The following is a 19,316-nucleotide window of genomic DNA, read 5'->3' on the forward strand; positions in this document are numbered from 1 at the left end:
TGGCTGCAGCTGACCATGTACTCCTGAATGGGAGCCCCAGGCCTGCCCCCTCATCACCTCGCTGTAGGAGTCACCTTGGACTCTTCGGTCTCCCCCAGGGCTGATTCTGTCTGCAGTCACATCTTCGTGGGTCCTGCTGACCCACAGGCCTTTCTGTCCTCTCAGCCCTTGGCATCTGGATTCTCAGTCAACAGCCAGGGCCCAACATGCTTCAACACGCCTTGCCCCTCCAGTCACCCCCACCCAGCACACCCATCTCGTCTACTCCATAACCCTTCTCTTGCACCTGTGCCAAGCCCAACATTTGTGTGGCTTCCACACCCCAAGGGCCCTTCTCTTAGTTCTGGGAGGATCACTCCAGTCCCTCCACACCCAGGCACACCCATTCAGTTACCACCCAGGCACCTGAACTCCAGGCCAAAACAGGGCCACATGCCCCAGTGCCTTGGTCTGTATTCTGCTCCCAGGCTGCCAGGCCTAGGAGGAAATAAATGTACCCTAGTTGCTGCTCTCTCCGATATCTGCCTCCTGTTTTGAGTTGAGGGGTGGCTCTGACTCTGAGGCAGAGGAAGCCTGTCTGTATGTGTCTCCTAGTCCCAGTCTTTTTTCTCATTCTGGATCCCAATTGAGCTGTAGCCTTATTCTTGCTGAGATCTCGCTCAGATCCCATGGAAACCAAGACTAGAAGTCTGGGCCATCTCTGCTTCTGCTGCAAGAGCCAGACCTGTGGGAGGTCTCAGTGTCCCCCTGGCTGTGCCCCCCAAGGCCATATTTGCCCCTCTCAGCTTCTGTGCTTGAATGAGTCTGTCCCCACGTGCCTCTACCTCTCTGATGTCATACACTATGCTCAGGATCTTCTTCCCCACCCCGGGCCTCTGCAGGGAGAGGGGGTGCCATCCCAGGATACAAAGCAGGTCCCCAGACCCTGAGGGGACAGCCCAGGGATGCTGTTTGGGGCTTCTGGGAGGGCTGAGAGGCAGTGACATCTCTAGTCTAGTCTAGTAGGAGGGTCCCAGGGTTGTCCACAGGGCAGAGATGACTTGCTGGTGGAAGGATGGGCTAGGAGGCACAAATAGGGAGCATGGAGCTGGGCTGGGTTCCCCAGGAAACCAGCACATTTATTGATGCCTGTTCGGGTCCCGCAGACTTCTTGGTTTCACTTCTTGTGAGGGAAGGAGGCCCAGCCAAGGCAGTACAGGCTGTAGAGAGTGCCTAGGGAGGGAGTGTGGGGGATACTGAATGAGGCCCCAGTTCCCTCCCTGAGCCCCATCTTGCTTCTGAGCCCATGCTGCAAGCTCGAGTCCCTTCCCAAACTGCCCTTCAGCTGGGGAAATGCTGGACCTTGATACAGACCAGGCTTCAGGCTTTCTCCCCAGATGCATCACTAGCCCAGCCATCTCCCTGGGACAGGAGCCCAAGCCCTGGGGTGCTCCCTCCGTATTTGTCAGCCTAAGCTCCCATAGGGTCCACACAAGCTCAGAATCCAATTCTCTGGCGAAACCCTAGCGCCAGAACCCGCCCCTTCCCCCGCCACCTCCTCCCGCAGTTCAGGCCGAGCCTGGCCCTGCACTCACCCCCCAGACAGAGAGTCATCGTCACTCGATACAGGATGTTGTCTGTTGCACCGCCCTTCAAGTGCACCGGGAGACCATTGTCCTCCTGGAATTTGAGGGCACACGATGAGAAAGGCGCTGTCAGCATCGCAGACCTTAAGCTCCTGCCACCCCCAACTTCTCTTCGGGACGAAGCCGGCGGCCCAGGCTCCTCCCCCGCCCCGCCCCCGCTCCGCCCACCTGGAAGAGTTTCTGTTTCTCAGCTACTCTGTTCTCCAAGCGGTTCCGGGCGGTTGAGCTAAAGGAGCGGACCAGCGCCTGGGAGACCTGTGCAGAGGGGATGGGTGGACACTGAGGGAGTCTGCAGGGGCGTCCCGGAGGAGGTCCCTTTGGGGGGAGGGTGTCAGACTTTCCGAGGCTCTGACTTGGGGACACTCCTGTCCCATGGGAGCGTCTCAAAGGCAAGATGCGAACTGACAGCGTGAGTGGGGGAGGGTGTCCTGGCAGGAAAGGCCTAGATGAACGGGACTCGTGCCTAGAGGGTCTGGCTTGAAGGTTATCGGACCGTCTAGAGGATCGGACCCAGAAGGCAGGCTCACGTTCCGCGGGTCCCAGCCCCGAGAAGGTTTTTTTTCTTTTCGGTTCCCAGGGTTAATGGGAGGAGCTCAGGTCGCGGCAAGGGCAGGGCTGGATCGGGGTGCTTAGGGAATTTCCCGGCAGCCTAAGAAGTTAGGGAGAGGGGAAGGAACGCTAAGGGAGCCCTGGATGAAGGGAAGAAGTTCCAACTCTGGGGTTTTGGTCAAGTTAACGAGTCCCCGGCTGTCTCAAAAGATTTTGGGTTGGGAGCTGGGGAGAGGGGCCCCAGGCTTAATAGGAGGGAGTCCCAAGCCCTGAACGGGGCTCACGTTCCAAGTCCCTAGATCCCGGAATTTGGGGAGAGTCTCAAATAGGGGTGAGAGTTTCTGAGAGTTTCCGAGTTGGGGGCCACAACCCGACCCTTAGGGGCCCTCACCCGCAGGGCCCTCATCCTGTGTCCTCCTCTTCGGCCGGAGTCACCTCCCCTCTCTGCCCAAGGACAGACGGCGCCCTCCCCTCGGGGGAGTCCCAGGCCACGCCCCCGCGCGCCCCAGGACACCGCGGTCCCGGAGGACGCTTTCCGATTCGTCCAATAGATGGGCGGGGAAGACGCTGCAACCCCATCCCCGCATCCCAGCGCCGAATGGTTGGAGCACCCATCTGTTACTCATCTCAGAATTCTGTTGGTCCACGCGGAGAGGAAAGCGGTCCCGGAGAATACATTTTTGGGTTGTTTCTGCGGAGGTATCCGGCTAGGGCAAGTGCTGTTCCTCCGTTGTGTTCCCCGGATCTCTCCCTATCCGGTTGATGTTGAGAGCAACTAAAGGAAGGTAAGACACCATCTTTCATTATGCCATTTTCCTCCCACGTTGTAACAGATGGCTATGGCTTTAGCTAAATGTCAATGTTCATTTTTGGGTTCAGGGACTATGTTGTATGAAAAGTACACTCAACTCACACTACATCCAGATGAGATACGAGGCCCAAGGAAGTAGATTACGCCCATATCTCATACAGGAGGGAGCATACGCTGCTTATTTATTAAGTGGAATGAAGGGCAGGATAATTTCCTTGTTTAAATAATTATTTTTCATTATCTTTGTTTATTGTGAACCCACGTAGCTGACTGCTTAAGTTAAACATGCGCACAAAATGACTGTGCTATAGCAATCGTCTCTGCTGCTTCATCTTACCCCCACCTCCACACTCTTCTTCACCCTGGAAAACAGTGTAGTTGCTCTGTCTGTTGACTTTAGACTCCACTGCATCCCCAGCACCTGACAAATGGGTGGATTTGATAAATATTCGTCAAAGGATATACGGTATAAGCCAAATGTTCTCTAACTTGGTCACTCCCACCTACTTAACCAAGTAGGGCTTCAGTGCTCCTCCTAGATTCTACTCATTTAGATATTTCCAGTCATCCAGAAAGTGGCCACACATGTGCTCATTCCCCCAGCTGTCCCCTGTTACCTGCAGCTGTGTAGGATCAGTGTTCAGGGAAGAAAACAGAAATTGCTCTTGGTTGGGATACCAGAAATGTTGGAAAGGCTGAAGGAGTGCCCTCTAAGCAGGACTGCAAACTGATGTATGGGGCCCTGTGCAAAATGAAAATGTGGGACCCCTCCTTCAAACAGCAAACGGAAAGGAAAAAAACCTCTGTTAAAAATACTAAGATATTGGGACTTGCCTGGTGGTCTAGCGGTTGGGGCTCTGCGCTTCCAAGGCAGGGGGTACGGGTTCGGTCCCTGGTCAGGGAACTAGATCCCACATATTGCAACTAAGATGTGGCACAGCCAAATAAATAGATATTAAAAAAATAAAAATACTAAGATAGAAAGCATTTTCCTTTCTTCCATGATTGTTCTTAACCTGTCATGGTGTTTTTAATGTGCTATTCATTGTCATGCTCCCTAGAGCAAGGGATACCCTGGGGTGAGTCCAAGCTCTTACAGTCACCTGGGTGACCTGCCCTGCAACTTTGTGTGTCTGTACACATGGCTGCTGGCTGCCAAGTTCTCCTTCTCTCCCCACCAACCACTGGACCAACTGGTGCCTTGGCCTGAGGTGGAGAAGTCAAACAAGGCATATTTCCTTCTCACAGGCTTGCTCCTTACAGGGGGATGCAGCCTGTCTTCCAAGAAGACACAGAACTGGGATCAATGGTGGGCAGGACACTCGCCCCTGCTGGTCACCTGCTGAATATGCCATGGACTGCCAACTGAGGAGGGAGTAGCTGCCACTCTGCCCTGCCCTCAGAGGCCATGGGATGTGTGTAGTGGACCTTGACCCTCCTGAAGCCCAGGCCCTCAGGAGGCAGAACAGGCAGCTAAGAGCCTGTCTCAGGGAGAGAGAGTGGTGGGAAGAGAGAATGCACACAGGTCAGGCTTTAAGTTCCTGATGCCTGCTCCATTGTCCCAGCAGACTTCACTTATAAAACACAAAACACAAATTCAAAGATAACATGAAGAATTACAAGGTGGCGCGCTTCCCTGGTGGTCTAGTGGTTAAGAATCTGCCTGCCAAGGCAGGCGATATCGGTTCGATCCCCGGTCAGGGAAGATTCCACATGCTGCGGAGCAACTAAGCCTGTGCACCTAGAGCCCATGCTTCACAATGAGGAGTAGCCTCCGCTTACCACAACTAGAGAAAGCCCGGGTGCCATAAAGATGACCCAGCGCAGCATATAAGTAATAAATCACAAAAATGTGTGTTGAATGAGCAGCAGTTCATAAAAAATAAAAAGGAATTACATGATGGCAACTGCAGAGGATTAAACTCCCCACTTCTGAGAGTGGGGCTCCACGTAGCTGCACTAGACACATACCTCACTTTTAGGCTAGTCTTGTAGGACTGACACTCAGGACATGTAAAAACTGACCTGAGAATGCTGTTCTCTGAAGCTGCCCCTACAGCGACAGAGTCCAGAACACATCCTGTAGCACTGACCTTGGTCAGGAAGCCCTAGTCACAAACTGCTGCTGGGACTCCCCTGGTGGGCCAGTGGCTGAGACTCCTCACTCCCAATGCAGGGGACCTGCATTCGATCCCTGGTTGGGAGCTAGATCCTACATGATACAACTAAAATTTCTGCATGCAGTAAATAAAAATTCTGCATGCTGCAACTGAAACAAGACCTGCATGCTCCAAGGAAGATCTGTATACAGCAACTAAGACCTGGTGCAGCCAAATAAATAACTAAAAATAAATATTAAACAGAAAAAAGAAGCTGCTGCTGCCATCACTCAGGTCTCCTTTAGGAATGGGTTCATCAGCTTGCAAGACTAAAGAGCTCAACTTCAGGATCAAGAGCCAGCTGGGGGATGTAAACTCTGTTGCCCTGTGTTAGGAGGAACGCTTATTGATGTAACAAAAAGGCACCACAATTCTGTGATTTGAAGAACACAGAACATATATTTACCAATCTCACCCTGTGGTTATTATTTGGATCTTGATATGGGCAAACAAACAAAAAAAACGCCAACACTTTTGAGACAATTGGAAATTTAAACAATGATTGACTTAAAAAAAAATAAATTTAAAAAATGTATTTACTTTTGGCTGTCCTGGGTCTTTGTTGCTTCGTAAGCTTTTCTCTGGTTGTAGGCTTCTTATCTCAGTGGCTTCCCTTGTTGTGGACCACAGGCTCGAGGGCACTGAGCTCCAGTAGTTGCAGCATGTGGGCTCAGTAGCTGCGGTTCCAGGCTCTAGAGCACAAGCTCAACAGTTACGGCCAACGGAGCGAGTTGCTCCTTGGCATGCAGGATCTTCCTGGACCAGGGATCGAACCGGAGTCTCCTGCATTGGTGGGCAGATTCTTTACCACTAAGCCACCAGGGAAGCCCCAGTGATTGACTTTTCCCACAACATTTTATGAAAAATTTCAAAGATACAGAAAGGGTAAAGGAATCTTCTAGTAAACACTCATATACCCACCACCTAGATTCTATAATAAACACTTTGCTACATTTGCCTTATCACATAACTAGCCATCTATACCTCTATCCATCCATAAAATTTTTTGATCTATTTTAAAATAGATTGCAGACATTAATATTTTTAATTCAAATACTTCATGTGTCATTAACTAGACTGCTTGGATATTTTATTATAGTAAATAATTTAAACATATTTCTATTGTGGTTGTGTTTTTTTTTAAGAGTGAGTCTCTACGTTTTAGAAATACATACTCAAATACTTTTTGGTGGAATAGTATGAAGTCTAGTATCTAACTGCCAAATAACAAATCACCTCAAAATGTGGAAGCATAACACAACAGTAAACATTTCACAGCCTCTGTGGGTGAGGAATCTGGGGATTTAGCTCAGCTACAGCGTCACAGCTCAGGATAGTGGTGGGCAGGAACCTACCAGCATTTGCCTGTCCTAAATGGGGAGGGAGACTGATGGCGGCCAGGCAGCCTTCGAGTCCAGAACCAAGCTTTCGTGTCACTTTGCTGCCATCTTGTGGCAGGTCTGGAAACAGCCCTCCCACCTTTACTTCCCACATTCTAATCCCTTTTGATGATGTTTTAGGACTTGCCTTTAGAAAACTTTTTACTTTTAATTCCCCAGTTGTTGAGTAGATCATGAGTTCAATATGGTTTAAAGTTCATAAGTGCGCATAGGAAGAAAAATCTTCCTTCTGATCACTCTCTGTGATCCTCTCCAAGGGAACCATTCTGTGTGTCCTTCCAAGGAAATTTTATGCATGTAAAAAACAAAACAAAAATAACCCCTCAAATACAACAACAAAAGTACAAAGATATACTCGGCCTTCCCCAGGCATAAAAGGATAATTTGTTCCTGAAATCAGCAGTTATTCAGTGATATTTATTGATCCTGATTTGAACAAGCAGTATGTATATATTTTCAACAAAGAAAAAATATAAAAATAATATGACCAAACGGAGAAATGTGAACATGGACTGAAAATTTTATTATAAGAAGGAATTAATGTTCATTTTTTAGGGGTAATATGGAGCTTGAGACTGTATACAGGCCCCTGTGTCCCTGATTTTTGACGTAAAAGGCTTTTGTTTTAGTTTCCCAGTCCTCCCCAGAGTCCCAAAAGCCTTGCTCAAGAGTTAATGATTAGAAAATGTGAAGATGTAGAAACAAGAAATAGCTGTTGGACTGGGAAGCCAGTAACAGTTTACACTATAAACCAGTCACATAGCAGAATCCCAACACCCAGTTCCCTGAAGATACGAAGGTCTGACGCGCCTTCCTGAGTTGTTCTGTAAGGAACCAGACCCCCGCCAGCCGAAAACTGCTGGCCTCAAGCACACAGACCCCAGAACAGTTGAGGCCAGAAGACAGACAATGTGTAAAACTTCACCTTGATCCCAACCAATCAACACATTTCAGTATAATAGCTCCAGTGTTTGAACAAAATATTTCATTAATTCAGCTCTTTGATGAGATTCATTTTAACAATTCTTACTGCATTTGAAAACAATGCATCTAATAAGATTCAGAAGAATCTCTTTGGGTGCCAAAGTTTTGTCATATAAAGAATTATTCCTATAATTCTTCCAATAGTTTAATAGCTCCACCATCTTTTCTGGTAATACTTATAGCTCCATTGCTTGTAATTCCTTCACAAAATTTTCAGTTTCATGTGTACTGATTAATAATACCTTTTTATAGTCCTGTTGGTATGTTCAATCCTGTGAGTATAGAGTTGAATTTAAATAAAACTAAACTGTCATAAACTTATCTTTTTGTGTGTTTTTTTTTTTCCCTTTGGCAGTACGCATAGCTGGCAGGATCTTAGTTCTTTAACCAGGGATTGAACCCAAACCCTTGGTGATAGCATGGAGTCCTAACCACTGGACTGCCAGGGAATTCCCTCATAAAATTATCTTGATATGTCACATAAATGAAAAGTATTGTGAAGTCTGCAGTATTAGTATTCTAAGGAAATAGAGTATATCAAATCTACGCCAGACTTGATGGCCTAAAAAGAATTGCTTCTTAGTATTTCACAGCCGTGTAGGTTTGGTTTGATGAGATATATGCCCTTATTATTGAGATGTAGACTTCTAATTTATCTGTTGACTTACTATGGAAAAATTATATACACTATATCCCAAAATAGTTTTTTTTTTTTTCTTGGCTGAGGTGTATGGCTTGTAGGATCTTTGTTCCCCTACCAGGGATTGAACCTGGGCCCTCAGCAGTGAAAGTGCCAAGTCCTAAGTTGTTTCACTGATACTTTGTCACACCAAATGCAAGTCAGTACAAATAAGGTTAAGGTAAAGGAACCCTCCTTTAGCAGTGGGGTGAGTAGGAGACAATCAAAACAGATCACCCCACCAGCTAAAGAACCTGGAGCAGATGAGGTTCTGGCTGAGGGTGGTGGGAATACAGAATGGGCTGAGGAAGAAGGAAGCTATCAATTATGGCCTTGTGACTGGTTACAGAAATGAAAATTGTAGTGGCTTTCCATATTTCCCATTTGCCTATTTAAAAAAAAACGTGTACTTGCTTGACTGTGCTGGCTGTTATGGCAGGCGAGCTCTTTAGTTGCAGATTGTGGGATTGAACCCTGGCCCCCTGCACTGGGAGCCCCAAATCTTAGCACTGGCCCCCATTGAAGTCTCTTATTTGCCTCTGTGTGTGTTAGTTGCTCAGTCGTGTCCTACTTTTGCGACCCCATGGACTATAACTCGCCTGTCCCCTCTGTCCATGGAATTCTCTAGGCAAAAATACTGGAGTAGGTTGCCATGCCCTTCTCCAGGGGATCTTCCTGACCCAAGGATTGAACCTGGATTTCCTGCATTGCAGGCATTCTTTACCATCTGAGCCACGAAGAATGGCCAGTCGCCCATTTTTCTACTGTAGGTATTTATTTGTTCATGCTATTTTCTCCTCTTTCCTTGATACCTTTTTAGTTTGTATGCAAGTTGTTGCAAGTTAGTTTACAATTGAGCCTTAAACTAGTATACAGTCAGACTGTGACTTGAGGATTAATTAACATAGCCAGTAATGGATACAGTGACTTTTGGGGTCTGTGCATCTCACTTAGGGGAAAGGGAGAGAATTTCTTCATTCGTAAGGAGGACAGCTGTATCTTGTTAGTTACACAACTAAGTTTCTCATTTTGCAGTTGTATAGGGGTTTACATGTGTGTAGAGCGTGCTACGCTAATTAGTCCAAGAGATAGACAGTGTTGATTACTGATTTATTGCCCTTGAGCTCTAAATTCACCCTTTTGTCTCTTTTGTGAAAATGAATATAGGGTCATTAAAAAAAGTTTTTTCTTTGCCAGCTGGCATGATGATAAGCTTCCTCAGTAGAGGCTGATGGAGACTGCAGAATGGAAAGGGGGGTCTGTGTCCTGGCTCTGTTGTGCTCCATGGCCAGGCTCCTACAGTGGGCTTGGCTCCCCTGATGCCCAGCTCCTGCAGTGTGGGCAGTTTCTAGCACCAGGTTCCCACGGTGTACTCAGCTTCTCCTGAACCAGGGCGCTGCACAACATAAAGTACATCGCAGCCAAGTAGCACCTAGTGGCCAGTAGCTTTGTTTCCGCCCCCCGCCCCCTGTAGTCCTGCTGCGTGGGATCTTAGTTCCGGACCAGGGACTGAACCCACACCGCCTGCAGTGGAAGCATGGCATCTTAACCACTGCACCACTAGGGAAGTGTCCTCTTTGGGTGGTTTTATAGCAGAGTGCCTCAGGTGAGACACTTCCCCTCAAACAGCTTTCCTAGACACACCAGAGTGGATTTCCATTCCAACAAGTTCCAAATGGCACATTTCCAGCAAGATCCACCACCACCTTTCTCTCTGCCCTTCGGTGAGCCATAGCCATGCTCTCTCCAACAAGCTCTGGATCTCAAGCCCTGGGAGAGCCTCTTCCTCGGGTGTTCTACATCAGGCCTAGGGGAGCTGTGGAGCTTGGATGGATGGCCTCTCAGAGTTCTCCAAGTTGGGACAATGGGGCTGGAATCTCTAGCATCAACCAGTAACTGGATACAGGTGTACCTTGTTTTATTATGCTTCACTTTATTGTGCTTTGCAGATATTGTGGTTTTTACTAATTAAAGGTCTGTGACAACCCTGCGTTGTCAGATGAAGGTTAGTACTTTATAGCAATAAAGGATTTAAAAAATAAGGTATGTACTTTTAAAAGATATAATGCTATTGTACACTTAATAGGCTATGGTATAGAGTAAACATAATTTTCATATGCCCTGGGAAATTGGTGTGACTCACTTTATTGCGTTATTCACTTTATCATGGTGGCCTGGAACCAAGCTCACAGTATCTCTGATGTGTGCATGTATAAGGCATCTCTAGAAAGGGGATATCACATTGCAATCTTTATTTGATCTTTTGTCTTTTTTTTTAAATTTATTTTTAAATTTAGATATAATTGACATATAATGTTCTATTAGTTGAGGTGTACAATACAACGATTTGACATTGTTTATAGGGCAAAATGAGCACCACCACAAGTATAGTTAACATTCACCACCAGACGTAGTTGCAAATGGAAATCTTTCTTTAGCTGAGAGCATGCACTGGGGGGAACTCAGCTGCAAGGCATTACTAGCCAGCACTTCAAGCAGATGAAGGACCGAGTGCCTTGGTCCTGAAACAGTGATCTGGATGGCACAGCACAGCATTCTCTGGACACAGCAGCAGGTGGGTGTGCTGTATGTCCATGTTTCTTTTTTTTTAATTAATTTTTATTTATTTATTTTTGGCCGTGCTGGGTCTTTGTTGTGGCTCACAGGCTCTTCGTTGCTGAGTATGGGCTTTCTCTAGTTGCGGTGATGGGGGACTACTCTCTGGTTGCGTCGTGTGGGATTCCTGTGGCTGTGGCTTCTCTGCTTGCAGAGCGTGCTCAGTGGTTGTGGCACAGGTGCTTGGTTGCTCCGCAGCATGTGAGGTTTTCATTCCTGGACCAGGAATCGAACCTGTGCCCCTGCACTGTAAGGTGGATTCTTAACCACTGGACCACCGAGGATGTCCCTCATGTATCTTGAATTAATTTTTTTTTTTTTGGTAAGAATATAACCATAGAGAAATATACTGTGGCATGACATTTTTCCTTGAATTTTATATATTTGATAAACCATTAAAAAATAACCTTCATGATAAAGTCTTATATTTTTTTTTTATTGAAGGATAATTGCTTTACAGAATTTTGCTGTTTTCTGTCAAACCTCAACATGAATCAACCACAGGTATACTTTTATCTCCTCCCTTTTGAAACTTCCTCCCATCTCCCTCCCCATCCCACCCCTCTAGGTTGATACAGAGCCGCTGTTTGAGTTTCCTGAGCCTACAGCAAATTCCCCTTGGCTATTTTACACATGGTAATGTAAGTTTCCTCTCTTCCCTCTCCCCATGTCCATAAGTCTGTTCTCTATGTCTGTTTCTCCATTGTTGCCCTGTAAATAAATTCTTCAGTACCATTTTTCTAGATTCCATATATGTGTTAAAGTCTTGTATTTTTTTCCTTTGATAATGTTGCTCTAAGAAGTCTGCTGAATCAACGTTTTTTCTCAACATTGCCATTATTTATGTTTTCTGATCCAGCAGTGGAACTTGAACCCATCTCTTCATTTCATTAATCTTTTTCTTCTAACAATAAAACCATTCATTCTAAGCACAATTAATACTAGTTCAGATAACATGTACAGTTGGATTTTGAGGGCTTCCCTGATGGCTCAGAGGTAAAAAATCTGCCTGCCAATGCAGGAAACATGGGTTTGATCCCTGGTCCTGGAAGATCCCACATGCCGAGGAGCAACTAAGTCCATGCACCACAACTACTGAGCCTGTGCCGTAGAGGCCGGGAACTTCCACTACTGAGCCCTCATGCCCTAGGGCCTGTGCTTTGCATCAAGAGAAATCACCACAATGGGAAGCCCTCACGCCACAACTAGAGAGTAGTGCCCACTTGCCACAGCTAGAGAAAACCCTGCACACCAACGAAGATCCAGCACAGCCAAAAATAAATAAGTACATAAATAAAATTATTTTAAAAATGCACTGCAAGTTGGTAGCTGAAACTCAGTCGAACATTTATTTTTCTAGCAGTAGATAAAATTCTCTCGAATTTTACCTCATAACTAAGCAGAAGTGCCAGTATGAAATTAAACTCAGAACTTTTCTGCAGATTTCCAAAAAGCATATTAGTAGTCACCATTCCTTCCTTCCCTTCCTTCTCATACCAGGGGTAGTTCTGAACCTTGTGGTCAAAAATAAGATGATAGATAATAAGAGTAAGGTGCAGTGCCAAGAGCATACAGTAGGGGAAAGAATAGTAATTAAAAATGGTATATCTACAGGCAAAAGAATTAAGTTGGGCTCTTCCTCATACCATATGCCAAAACTAACTCAAAATGGATCAAAGAGCTAAAACTATGAAACTGAGAAGAAAATATAGGAGTAAATCTTTGTGATTTTGGTTTAGGCTATGGCTCCTTAGGTAAAGAATCTGCCTGCAATGCTGGAGAAGACCTGGGTTTGATCCCTGGGTGGGGAAGATCCCCTGGAGAAGGGAGCAACTACTTACTCCAGTATTCTTGCCTGGAGAATGCCATGGACAGACAAGCCTGGCAGGATATAGTCCATGGGGTCGCAAAGAGTAGGACACAGCTGAGCGACTTTCGCTTTCACTCCTTAGATATAAATTCAGTTTTGGTTGTTTCTTTTTTTCCCCATTGTCCCATTTCCTATGCCCCCCGCCCCCCCAACCCCTGCCATTTCCCACTGTCCTATTTTTCCCATTGTGGATTTTTCTTTATTTTAAATTTTTCTTTCTTTATTTATTTTTGGCTGTACCATGCAGCACGTGGGATCGTAGTTTGGTTCCCCGACCAGGGATGGACCCATGCCCCCTGCATTGGAAGGGTGGAGTCTTAACCAATGGGCCCACCAGGGAAGTCTCTGTTGTAGCTTTTCCTCACTGTCTCTCTGAGGTATCTTATTGGGCTTGCTACTAAGCCCAATATTTGCTTTAACCACCCCAAGTCTGTTTCTTCATTTGCAAAACAGGGCTGTTACTATATCCCCAGGCATCATGGGTGAGAAAGGAAGAGGGGGCTGATTTCCCCGCTGGTGTGGTTATAAGCTGTAAGAGCTGCGGGACTGTGTGGGTATCAGAAAAGATGTATGCAGGTCAGAGGGTAAGGACTGATCTCCCAGGTTGAAGGAGGGTGGGGCACAGTCAGGTGAGTTTGGGAGCCTCTTCTCTGCCCTGCCCCAGCTAAAGTGTCTCAAGACCCTGACCATCCCCAGGAGGGAGCCTAAGCCAGAGGCTGCCCTCTGGATTTCAAGGGTTCTGTCCTTAGTTAGAGGCCATTGTGTTCCCCAAGGGTGGATGTGTTTGCTTGCCAAGGTCTGAAGCATCTTTCCTTCCAGTTCCTGCATCAGGACTCTGGGCATCTAACGAAGGTGAAAGCTGCCCAAGAAAATCTCCTGTCTTTCCCGATACCTTTCCCCTTCATGTCAGGCTTTTTTAAAATAAATATTTATTTGGCTGTGCCTGGTCTTAGTGGCAGCATGCAGGATCTTTAGTTGTGGCATGCAAACTCTCAGTTGCAGTGTGTGGGATCCAGGAACCCTGACCAGGGATGGAACCCAGGCCCCCTGCATTGGGAGTGTGGCGCCTTAGCTACTGGGCTACCAGGGAAGTCCCCACGTCCCCTTGGGTATTAGAAGCTAGAAGAATAGTCATGACCCTGAACCATGTAGCATGAACCATGTGATTTTTGTGGTTGCAGAGCATTATTGTCTCTTATTTCAGATTTGGTCACAGAGTGACACTGTCCCTTTCTCATGTCATTATGTCACAGGAAATCACAATATGCTGTGAGAATGAGTTACAAGTGACTTAGATAGATCCAGAGGGAGGCCTAAGAGCTAGAGCTGGTGAGCAAAGCAGAGCTAAGGTTCAGTTAGGTTACTCTATTCCTTAAGTGAGTGAAGACTATTGATGGAACATAGTTATACTTGATTTTACATACAGCTTTCTGATGGAAGATAAGAGATGATGAGGGCTGACTTAAGACAATAATAAAAATTGTAACAGTGATAAACAATGATCACTGATGGACTGTAGCCCACCAGGCTCCTCCATCCATGGAATTTTCTAGGCAAGAGTACTGGAGTGGGTTGCCATTTCCTTCTCCAGGGGATCTTCCCGCCGGGGATCGAACCCGGATCTCCTGCATTATGGGTAGATGCTTTACCATCTGAGCCACCAGGGAATCCCCCTACTTAATTAGCACTTAATAACTATAAATAAGGGCTTTCCAGGTGGCGCTAGTGGTAAAAAATCCACCTGCCAGTGCAGGAGAGGAAAGAGACACAGGTTTGATCCTAGGAATATCCCCTGGAGGTGGGCATGGCAACCCACTCCAGTATTCTTGCCTGGAGAATCCCATGGACAGAGGAGCCTGGTGGGCTACAGTCCAGAGTGTCGCAAAGAGTCGGACATGACTGAAGTGACTTAGCACAGCACAACTATAAATAAGGGTTTCCCAGGTGGCTCAGTGGTAAAGAACCTGCCTGCAAAGCAGGAGATTGTGGGTTTGATCTCTGGGTTGGGAAGATCCCCCGGAGAAGGAAATGGCAACCTACTCCAGTATTCCTGCCTTGAGAATTCCATGGACAGAGGATCCTAGTGGTCTATATATAGTCCATTGGGTCGCAGAGTCAGACAGGACTCAGTGGCTAAACAACAACAAATGATAAACAGTAATGAGTTCATTAATTAATAAGACATATATATATGTATTAACATATATAAAAGAACAATTATTAAATACTTGGTGATGACAATAACTAGCAATCACTGTATTGCAACCTCCCTCCCATTCCTGATCTCCTTACCCTGCCCTTTTTTTCACCTCAATGCATAACACCTTCCAACATACTACAAAATTGACTTCCCCTATTTGGAATACAGCTTGCAGGAAGGAAGGGCTTTTTGTTTGTGTTGTTCACTGCTGTATCTCCAGGGCCTAGAATAGTGCCTGACATATAGTAGGTGCTCAATAAATAAGAGTTGAACTGAATTAAAATACATGTACTCAAAAAAAAATAAAATAATAAAATAAAATAAAATAAAATACATGTACTCAACCTTTACTATGTTCCAGACATGCTCTAAGCATATATTATTTGTATCCTCACATGAGAATTACTACCTAGACACAAATTATGAAGCTAGTTCAAGGCCACTTGGACTTGGACTTGAACTCAGGAATTCTGGCCCAGGGCTTATCACCCTAAAGTACCTCTTCATGGTACTCACCAAAGGGGTGTGTGTTCCAGAAATGCCCCAGTGGTAGAAGCAAAAGAGATTGCAAAATAACCAGGGAGAGGCAGGCCAAGGAGGGTCCCTGGGTATCAGGGTGGGCAATGGGGAGCCCATTTAATGAATTAGAGGAGCTTATTTGTATGACTAGGAATGGGTCAATTTAGGTATGCCTGCCATTACTAAAGTAACTTTGAATTGTTATGTAACATCAGCCTTTCCTTTCTGATTTTATTGTGCTGGAAACTCTGCTAGGTTTTCACACTGAAGTTTTCATGATAACTCCATGAGGTACTATTATGAGCCCCAAACAGATGCTTAGAGAAGCTAGGTTATCATATCTATCTAGTGATAGAGTCCAGACCTGATCCTAAAGCTAATATTTCAAATGTGGAAGATAAGGTACCAGAACTCATAGCCAATAGTCTATTTATGGCTTGGGAGACCAGGCTAACTGGGACATTGTTAGAAGATATATTAGAAACATGGAAGGAAAAGAGGATTTTGGAGCTGTAAGGTGGGGGTGGTGGAAAGGAAAACCTGGCTTTAGATATCACACTTGAGATGCCTGAGGGATTCCTAGCTGGAATAGTAAAGCAACCTGGTCCATCATTAATGTTGCTTATGAATCTAACAAAGATGAAATATCAAACTTTATTTCCAAAATTAAAATATGTGAATTCTTGGGAATTCCTTAGTGGTCCAGTGATTAAAACTTAGTGCTTTTACTGGGACCTGGGTTGGATCCCTGGTCAGGGAACTAAGATCCTGCAAGCCACACAGCACAGCACCACCCCCCCCCCCCCGCCGCCCCCGCCCCAAAAGTTAATTCTTTGAAATTACTCGTGAAATTCTTCAGCCAAGGTTTAAGGCATGGTGACTTCTAAGTGAGGAATTTCGCATCTATATTTATCTTAAACTTTTTTTATTTTTTTTGTAAAGGGAACTTCCCCACCTACATCTTTCCTCACCATAAAAATATTCTATTACTTGCCTACTTTATTACCTCAGTCATTCAACAGGTATCTGACTGCCTCCTAGGAACAGAGTAGCAAATGCAATTCTAAACATATCAAAGATTTAGAATTATGGTTAAGACTTGTACCATGTCAGTTATTTTTAATACAAATAATAAAAAACCCTTCACATTTCACAATCACACCTGTGAAATTTTTCTTTTTGAAAAGAAAAGAGAGAATCTGGGAGAGAATGTCGTTTCTAGGAAAGCCTTTACTAAATTCTTAATTCTCCTATGCATATGAAACAACTTTCTCTGCAATCACAGTCAGAATCAGCTAAAATGGATTTGGTAGAAAATTTTACTGCTTTCTACTAGTGGCTCAGGATTAGAAATTCAAATTTTTTAGAATTTTTTAAAAGTCTCTTATATTTTTAAAAAGTCTCTCTAAGAGATAATTACTGAAACTGTTATATAATTACTCATATAACATCTGAGATCAGCTTTCAAAAGAATCCAATGAAACAGGAAGTAGATGTGAGTACAGACAAACAACACTGGCCACGGACTGACGGCTTTTTGGATTTTTTTTGATGTGGACTATTTTTAAGTTATTGAATTTGTTACTATATTGCTTCTGCTTGGCTGTAAGGTATGTGGGATCTCAGCTCTCCAACCAGGGATCAAATCCGTACCCCCTGCATTGGAAGGCAGAGTCTTAACCACTGGGCTACCAGGGAAGTCCCTGGGCTGATGGTTTATATAGCAGGGTAATGAGAATATGAGGGCTCATTCTACTATACTTTCTACTTCTGCGTATGTTTGAAGTGTTCCATAGTAAAGACAAAGTTTGAATTTTTAAAAACTTAGAAGCTAGAAGGAAGTATGCAAAAATGGTAACATTTCTGTTTAAGGTAAATGTTTTTCCCTCCCATTTTCCTATATTCTCTATATTCTATTTGGGCATTTTTACTTTTTTATAAGGATAAAACAAACAAAAATCTTATTAAGTTTTTTCATCTTTTTGTTCCTAGTATTTCCACTTTCTGTGTTAGGGCCATGAACTGACTGCAATTTATAAGTGAAAGTCACTCCGTCGTGTCCGACTCTTTGCAACCCCATGGACTATACAGTCCATGGAATTCTCCAGGCCATAATATTGGAGTGGGTAGTTGTTCCCTTCTCCAAGGGATCTTCCCAACCCAGAGATCAAACCCAGATCTCCCACACTGCAGGTGGATTCTTTACCGTCTGAGCCACCAGTGTTTTTTCAGACTGAAATTTATAGATTATCTGAAAAAACACTGATCTTTTTCCTTTTCAGTCATATACTCAAATATGTACACATGAAACTCTACCCTGTCTTGCCCTTGTCCTTGAAATTAGGATCTTCCACTTAAGAGGCCTTGGGCAAACTACTTTGTCTCTTTGACTCTCAGCTTATCTTTCTTTTAATTAAATTTTTATTTATTTATTTGGCTGCACTGGGTCTTAGTTGCAGCATGTGGGATCTAGTTCCCCGACCACGGATTGAACTGGACCCTGTGCACTGGAAGTGTGGAGTCTTAGCCATTGGACCACCAGGGAAGTCCCTCAATTTCTTTATCTTAAAGTAGAAAAATAAGCCAAATCAGAGGCACAAATGACAATGGACACAAACAACAAGGCAGGGAACTAACACTTGGTGAATTTCAGGCATTGTACTAGGAATTTTGTACACATTTATTCCTCTCAAAAATAGTTCTTTTAAGTAAGAAAAATATGACTACCCTCAGTATTAAGTGAATAAAGCATATGAACATACAATTAATCTATCTAATTAATGAATATTTATTGAGCACCTACTATATTTTAGGCACCATGCTGAAAGCAAAACCAGTGGTCAACAAATATGTGAACAATGGTCATCACTATTCATCATAATCGAAGGAATGAAAGAGAAAACAAAAGTGACTTTTCCATTTTTCACCCAGCCAATGGTGAACATTCAATAAATATTAGATGAATTCATGCGGTGCTTTGGGATCTCATGTAAAGTGGGCAGATGCATAGATGCATAATCTTCCTGAAGGCACTTGAGTGATTTGTACAAAATGGCCTAAAATGTGTATTTATATAAGAAAATGTCCAAACAGCAGAATGACATACAACTAGCGACTGTGGTTCCTAAATACCATTTTGGAAAATACCAAAATTCCAGAAAGAAAAAGGACTCCTTAGAAAATGGCTACATCAAGGTGGGAACTAGGGAAATGAACAAGATGAGCTCGGGACATCCTACTGTTGCAGATACCAGGCCAGTGATCAAAGACAAGTGTCCTTTTTGACACTCCTTTGTCAAACCACACAGGGAACAATCTGAGCATCAATGAGAATACAGCTTACATAGATTTAAATGTACTGAGTATGTTTCACATACACACCACCCTAAACTCACTGATTACCTTTGCAGTAGGCTAGAGAACCAGCTCATTATTTTGGAAACTTGCCTTTCTTTACATGGGTAACTGAACAGCAGTTTAGGGGATGTTTTTCTTTATAAAAGTATTCTAGCTAAAGAAGGAAAAAGAAATAATATATCATTTTGTAGTCCCTATTAACAGATTTACCAACTGAACATCAATGGCTGCTACATCATAAAAAGACATCTAAGTATTATGCCTCTCAATATTAACCACTTATAAGAAATCTTAACAACAAAAATTGAACCTCAATGTATCCTTGATATCAAGTACCAGCTCATAGGAAATAACCAAGGATAGAGGAGCAGGTTAAACTGACCACTGGGATCTGCCAGCAAAAACCAAGGTCTAAAAAACTGTAAGGCAAACAAAATAGTTTTTTCAAAAATTAAATTGCTGGAGGCAAAAACAAGGATAAAGGAGAACGCATTGACTGAGGTTTCAAAAACATAACAATCAACTGCAATTTTTGGACATTATTTGG

General features: G+C 44.4%; 3 protein-coding genes across 18 annotated transcripts in view; 1 reads left to right on the forward strand and 2 right to left on the reverse strand.

The window, feature by feature from the left end:
• CAPNS1 (calpain small subunit 1) overlaps positions 1 to 19,316 on the forward strand; it is a 78,939-nt gene that overhangs the window by 6,592 nt on the left and 53,031 nt on the right. The window contains exon 11 of the mRNA XM_012190219.5: positions 1 to 19,316. This exon is cut by the window's right edge and continues 32,118 nt beyond it. Coding sequence (XP_012045609.1) covers positions 1 to 27 — 27 coding nt within the window. The 3' untranslated portion in view covers positions 28 to 19,316.
• Positions 1,074 to 2,620, reverse strand: LOC101121285 (cytochrome c oxidase subunit 7A1, mitochondrial). The gene is made up of 4 exons (XM_004015188.5): positions 2,566 to 2,620; positions 1,794 to 1,880; positions 1,575 to 1,659; positions 1,074 to 1,212 (listed from the first exon to the last, which is right to left on the reverse strand). The coding sequence occupies exons 1-4, from the start codon at positions 2,578 to 2,580 to the stop codon at positions 1,157 to 1,159; spliced, it is 243 nt and encodes an 80-aa protein (XP_004015237.1). The 5' UTR covers positions 2,581 to 2,620; the 3' UTR covers positions 1,074 to 1,156.
• The window catches only part of ZNF565 (zinc finger protein 565), a 32,716-nt gene continuing 31,579 nt past the window's right edge, over positions 18,180 to 19,316 (reverse strand). For all 16 annotated transcript variants that reach the window (XM_027977421.3, XM_042230888.2, XM_042230890.2 and 13 more), the window contains one exon: positions 18,180 to 19,316. This exon is cut by the window's right edge and continues 5,234 nt beyond it. The gene's annotated coding sequence lies outside the window, so the exon portion shown is untranslated.

Source organism: Ovis aries, chromosome 14 (genome assembly GCF_016772045.2).
Source record: "Ovis aries strain OAR_USU_Benz2616 breed Rambouillet chromosome 14, ARS-UI_Ramb_v3.0, whole genome shotgun sequence".
NCBI classification, from domain to species: Eukaryota; Metazoa; Chordata; class Mammalia; order Artiodactyla; family Bovidae; genus Ovis; species Ovis aries.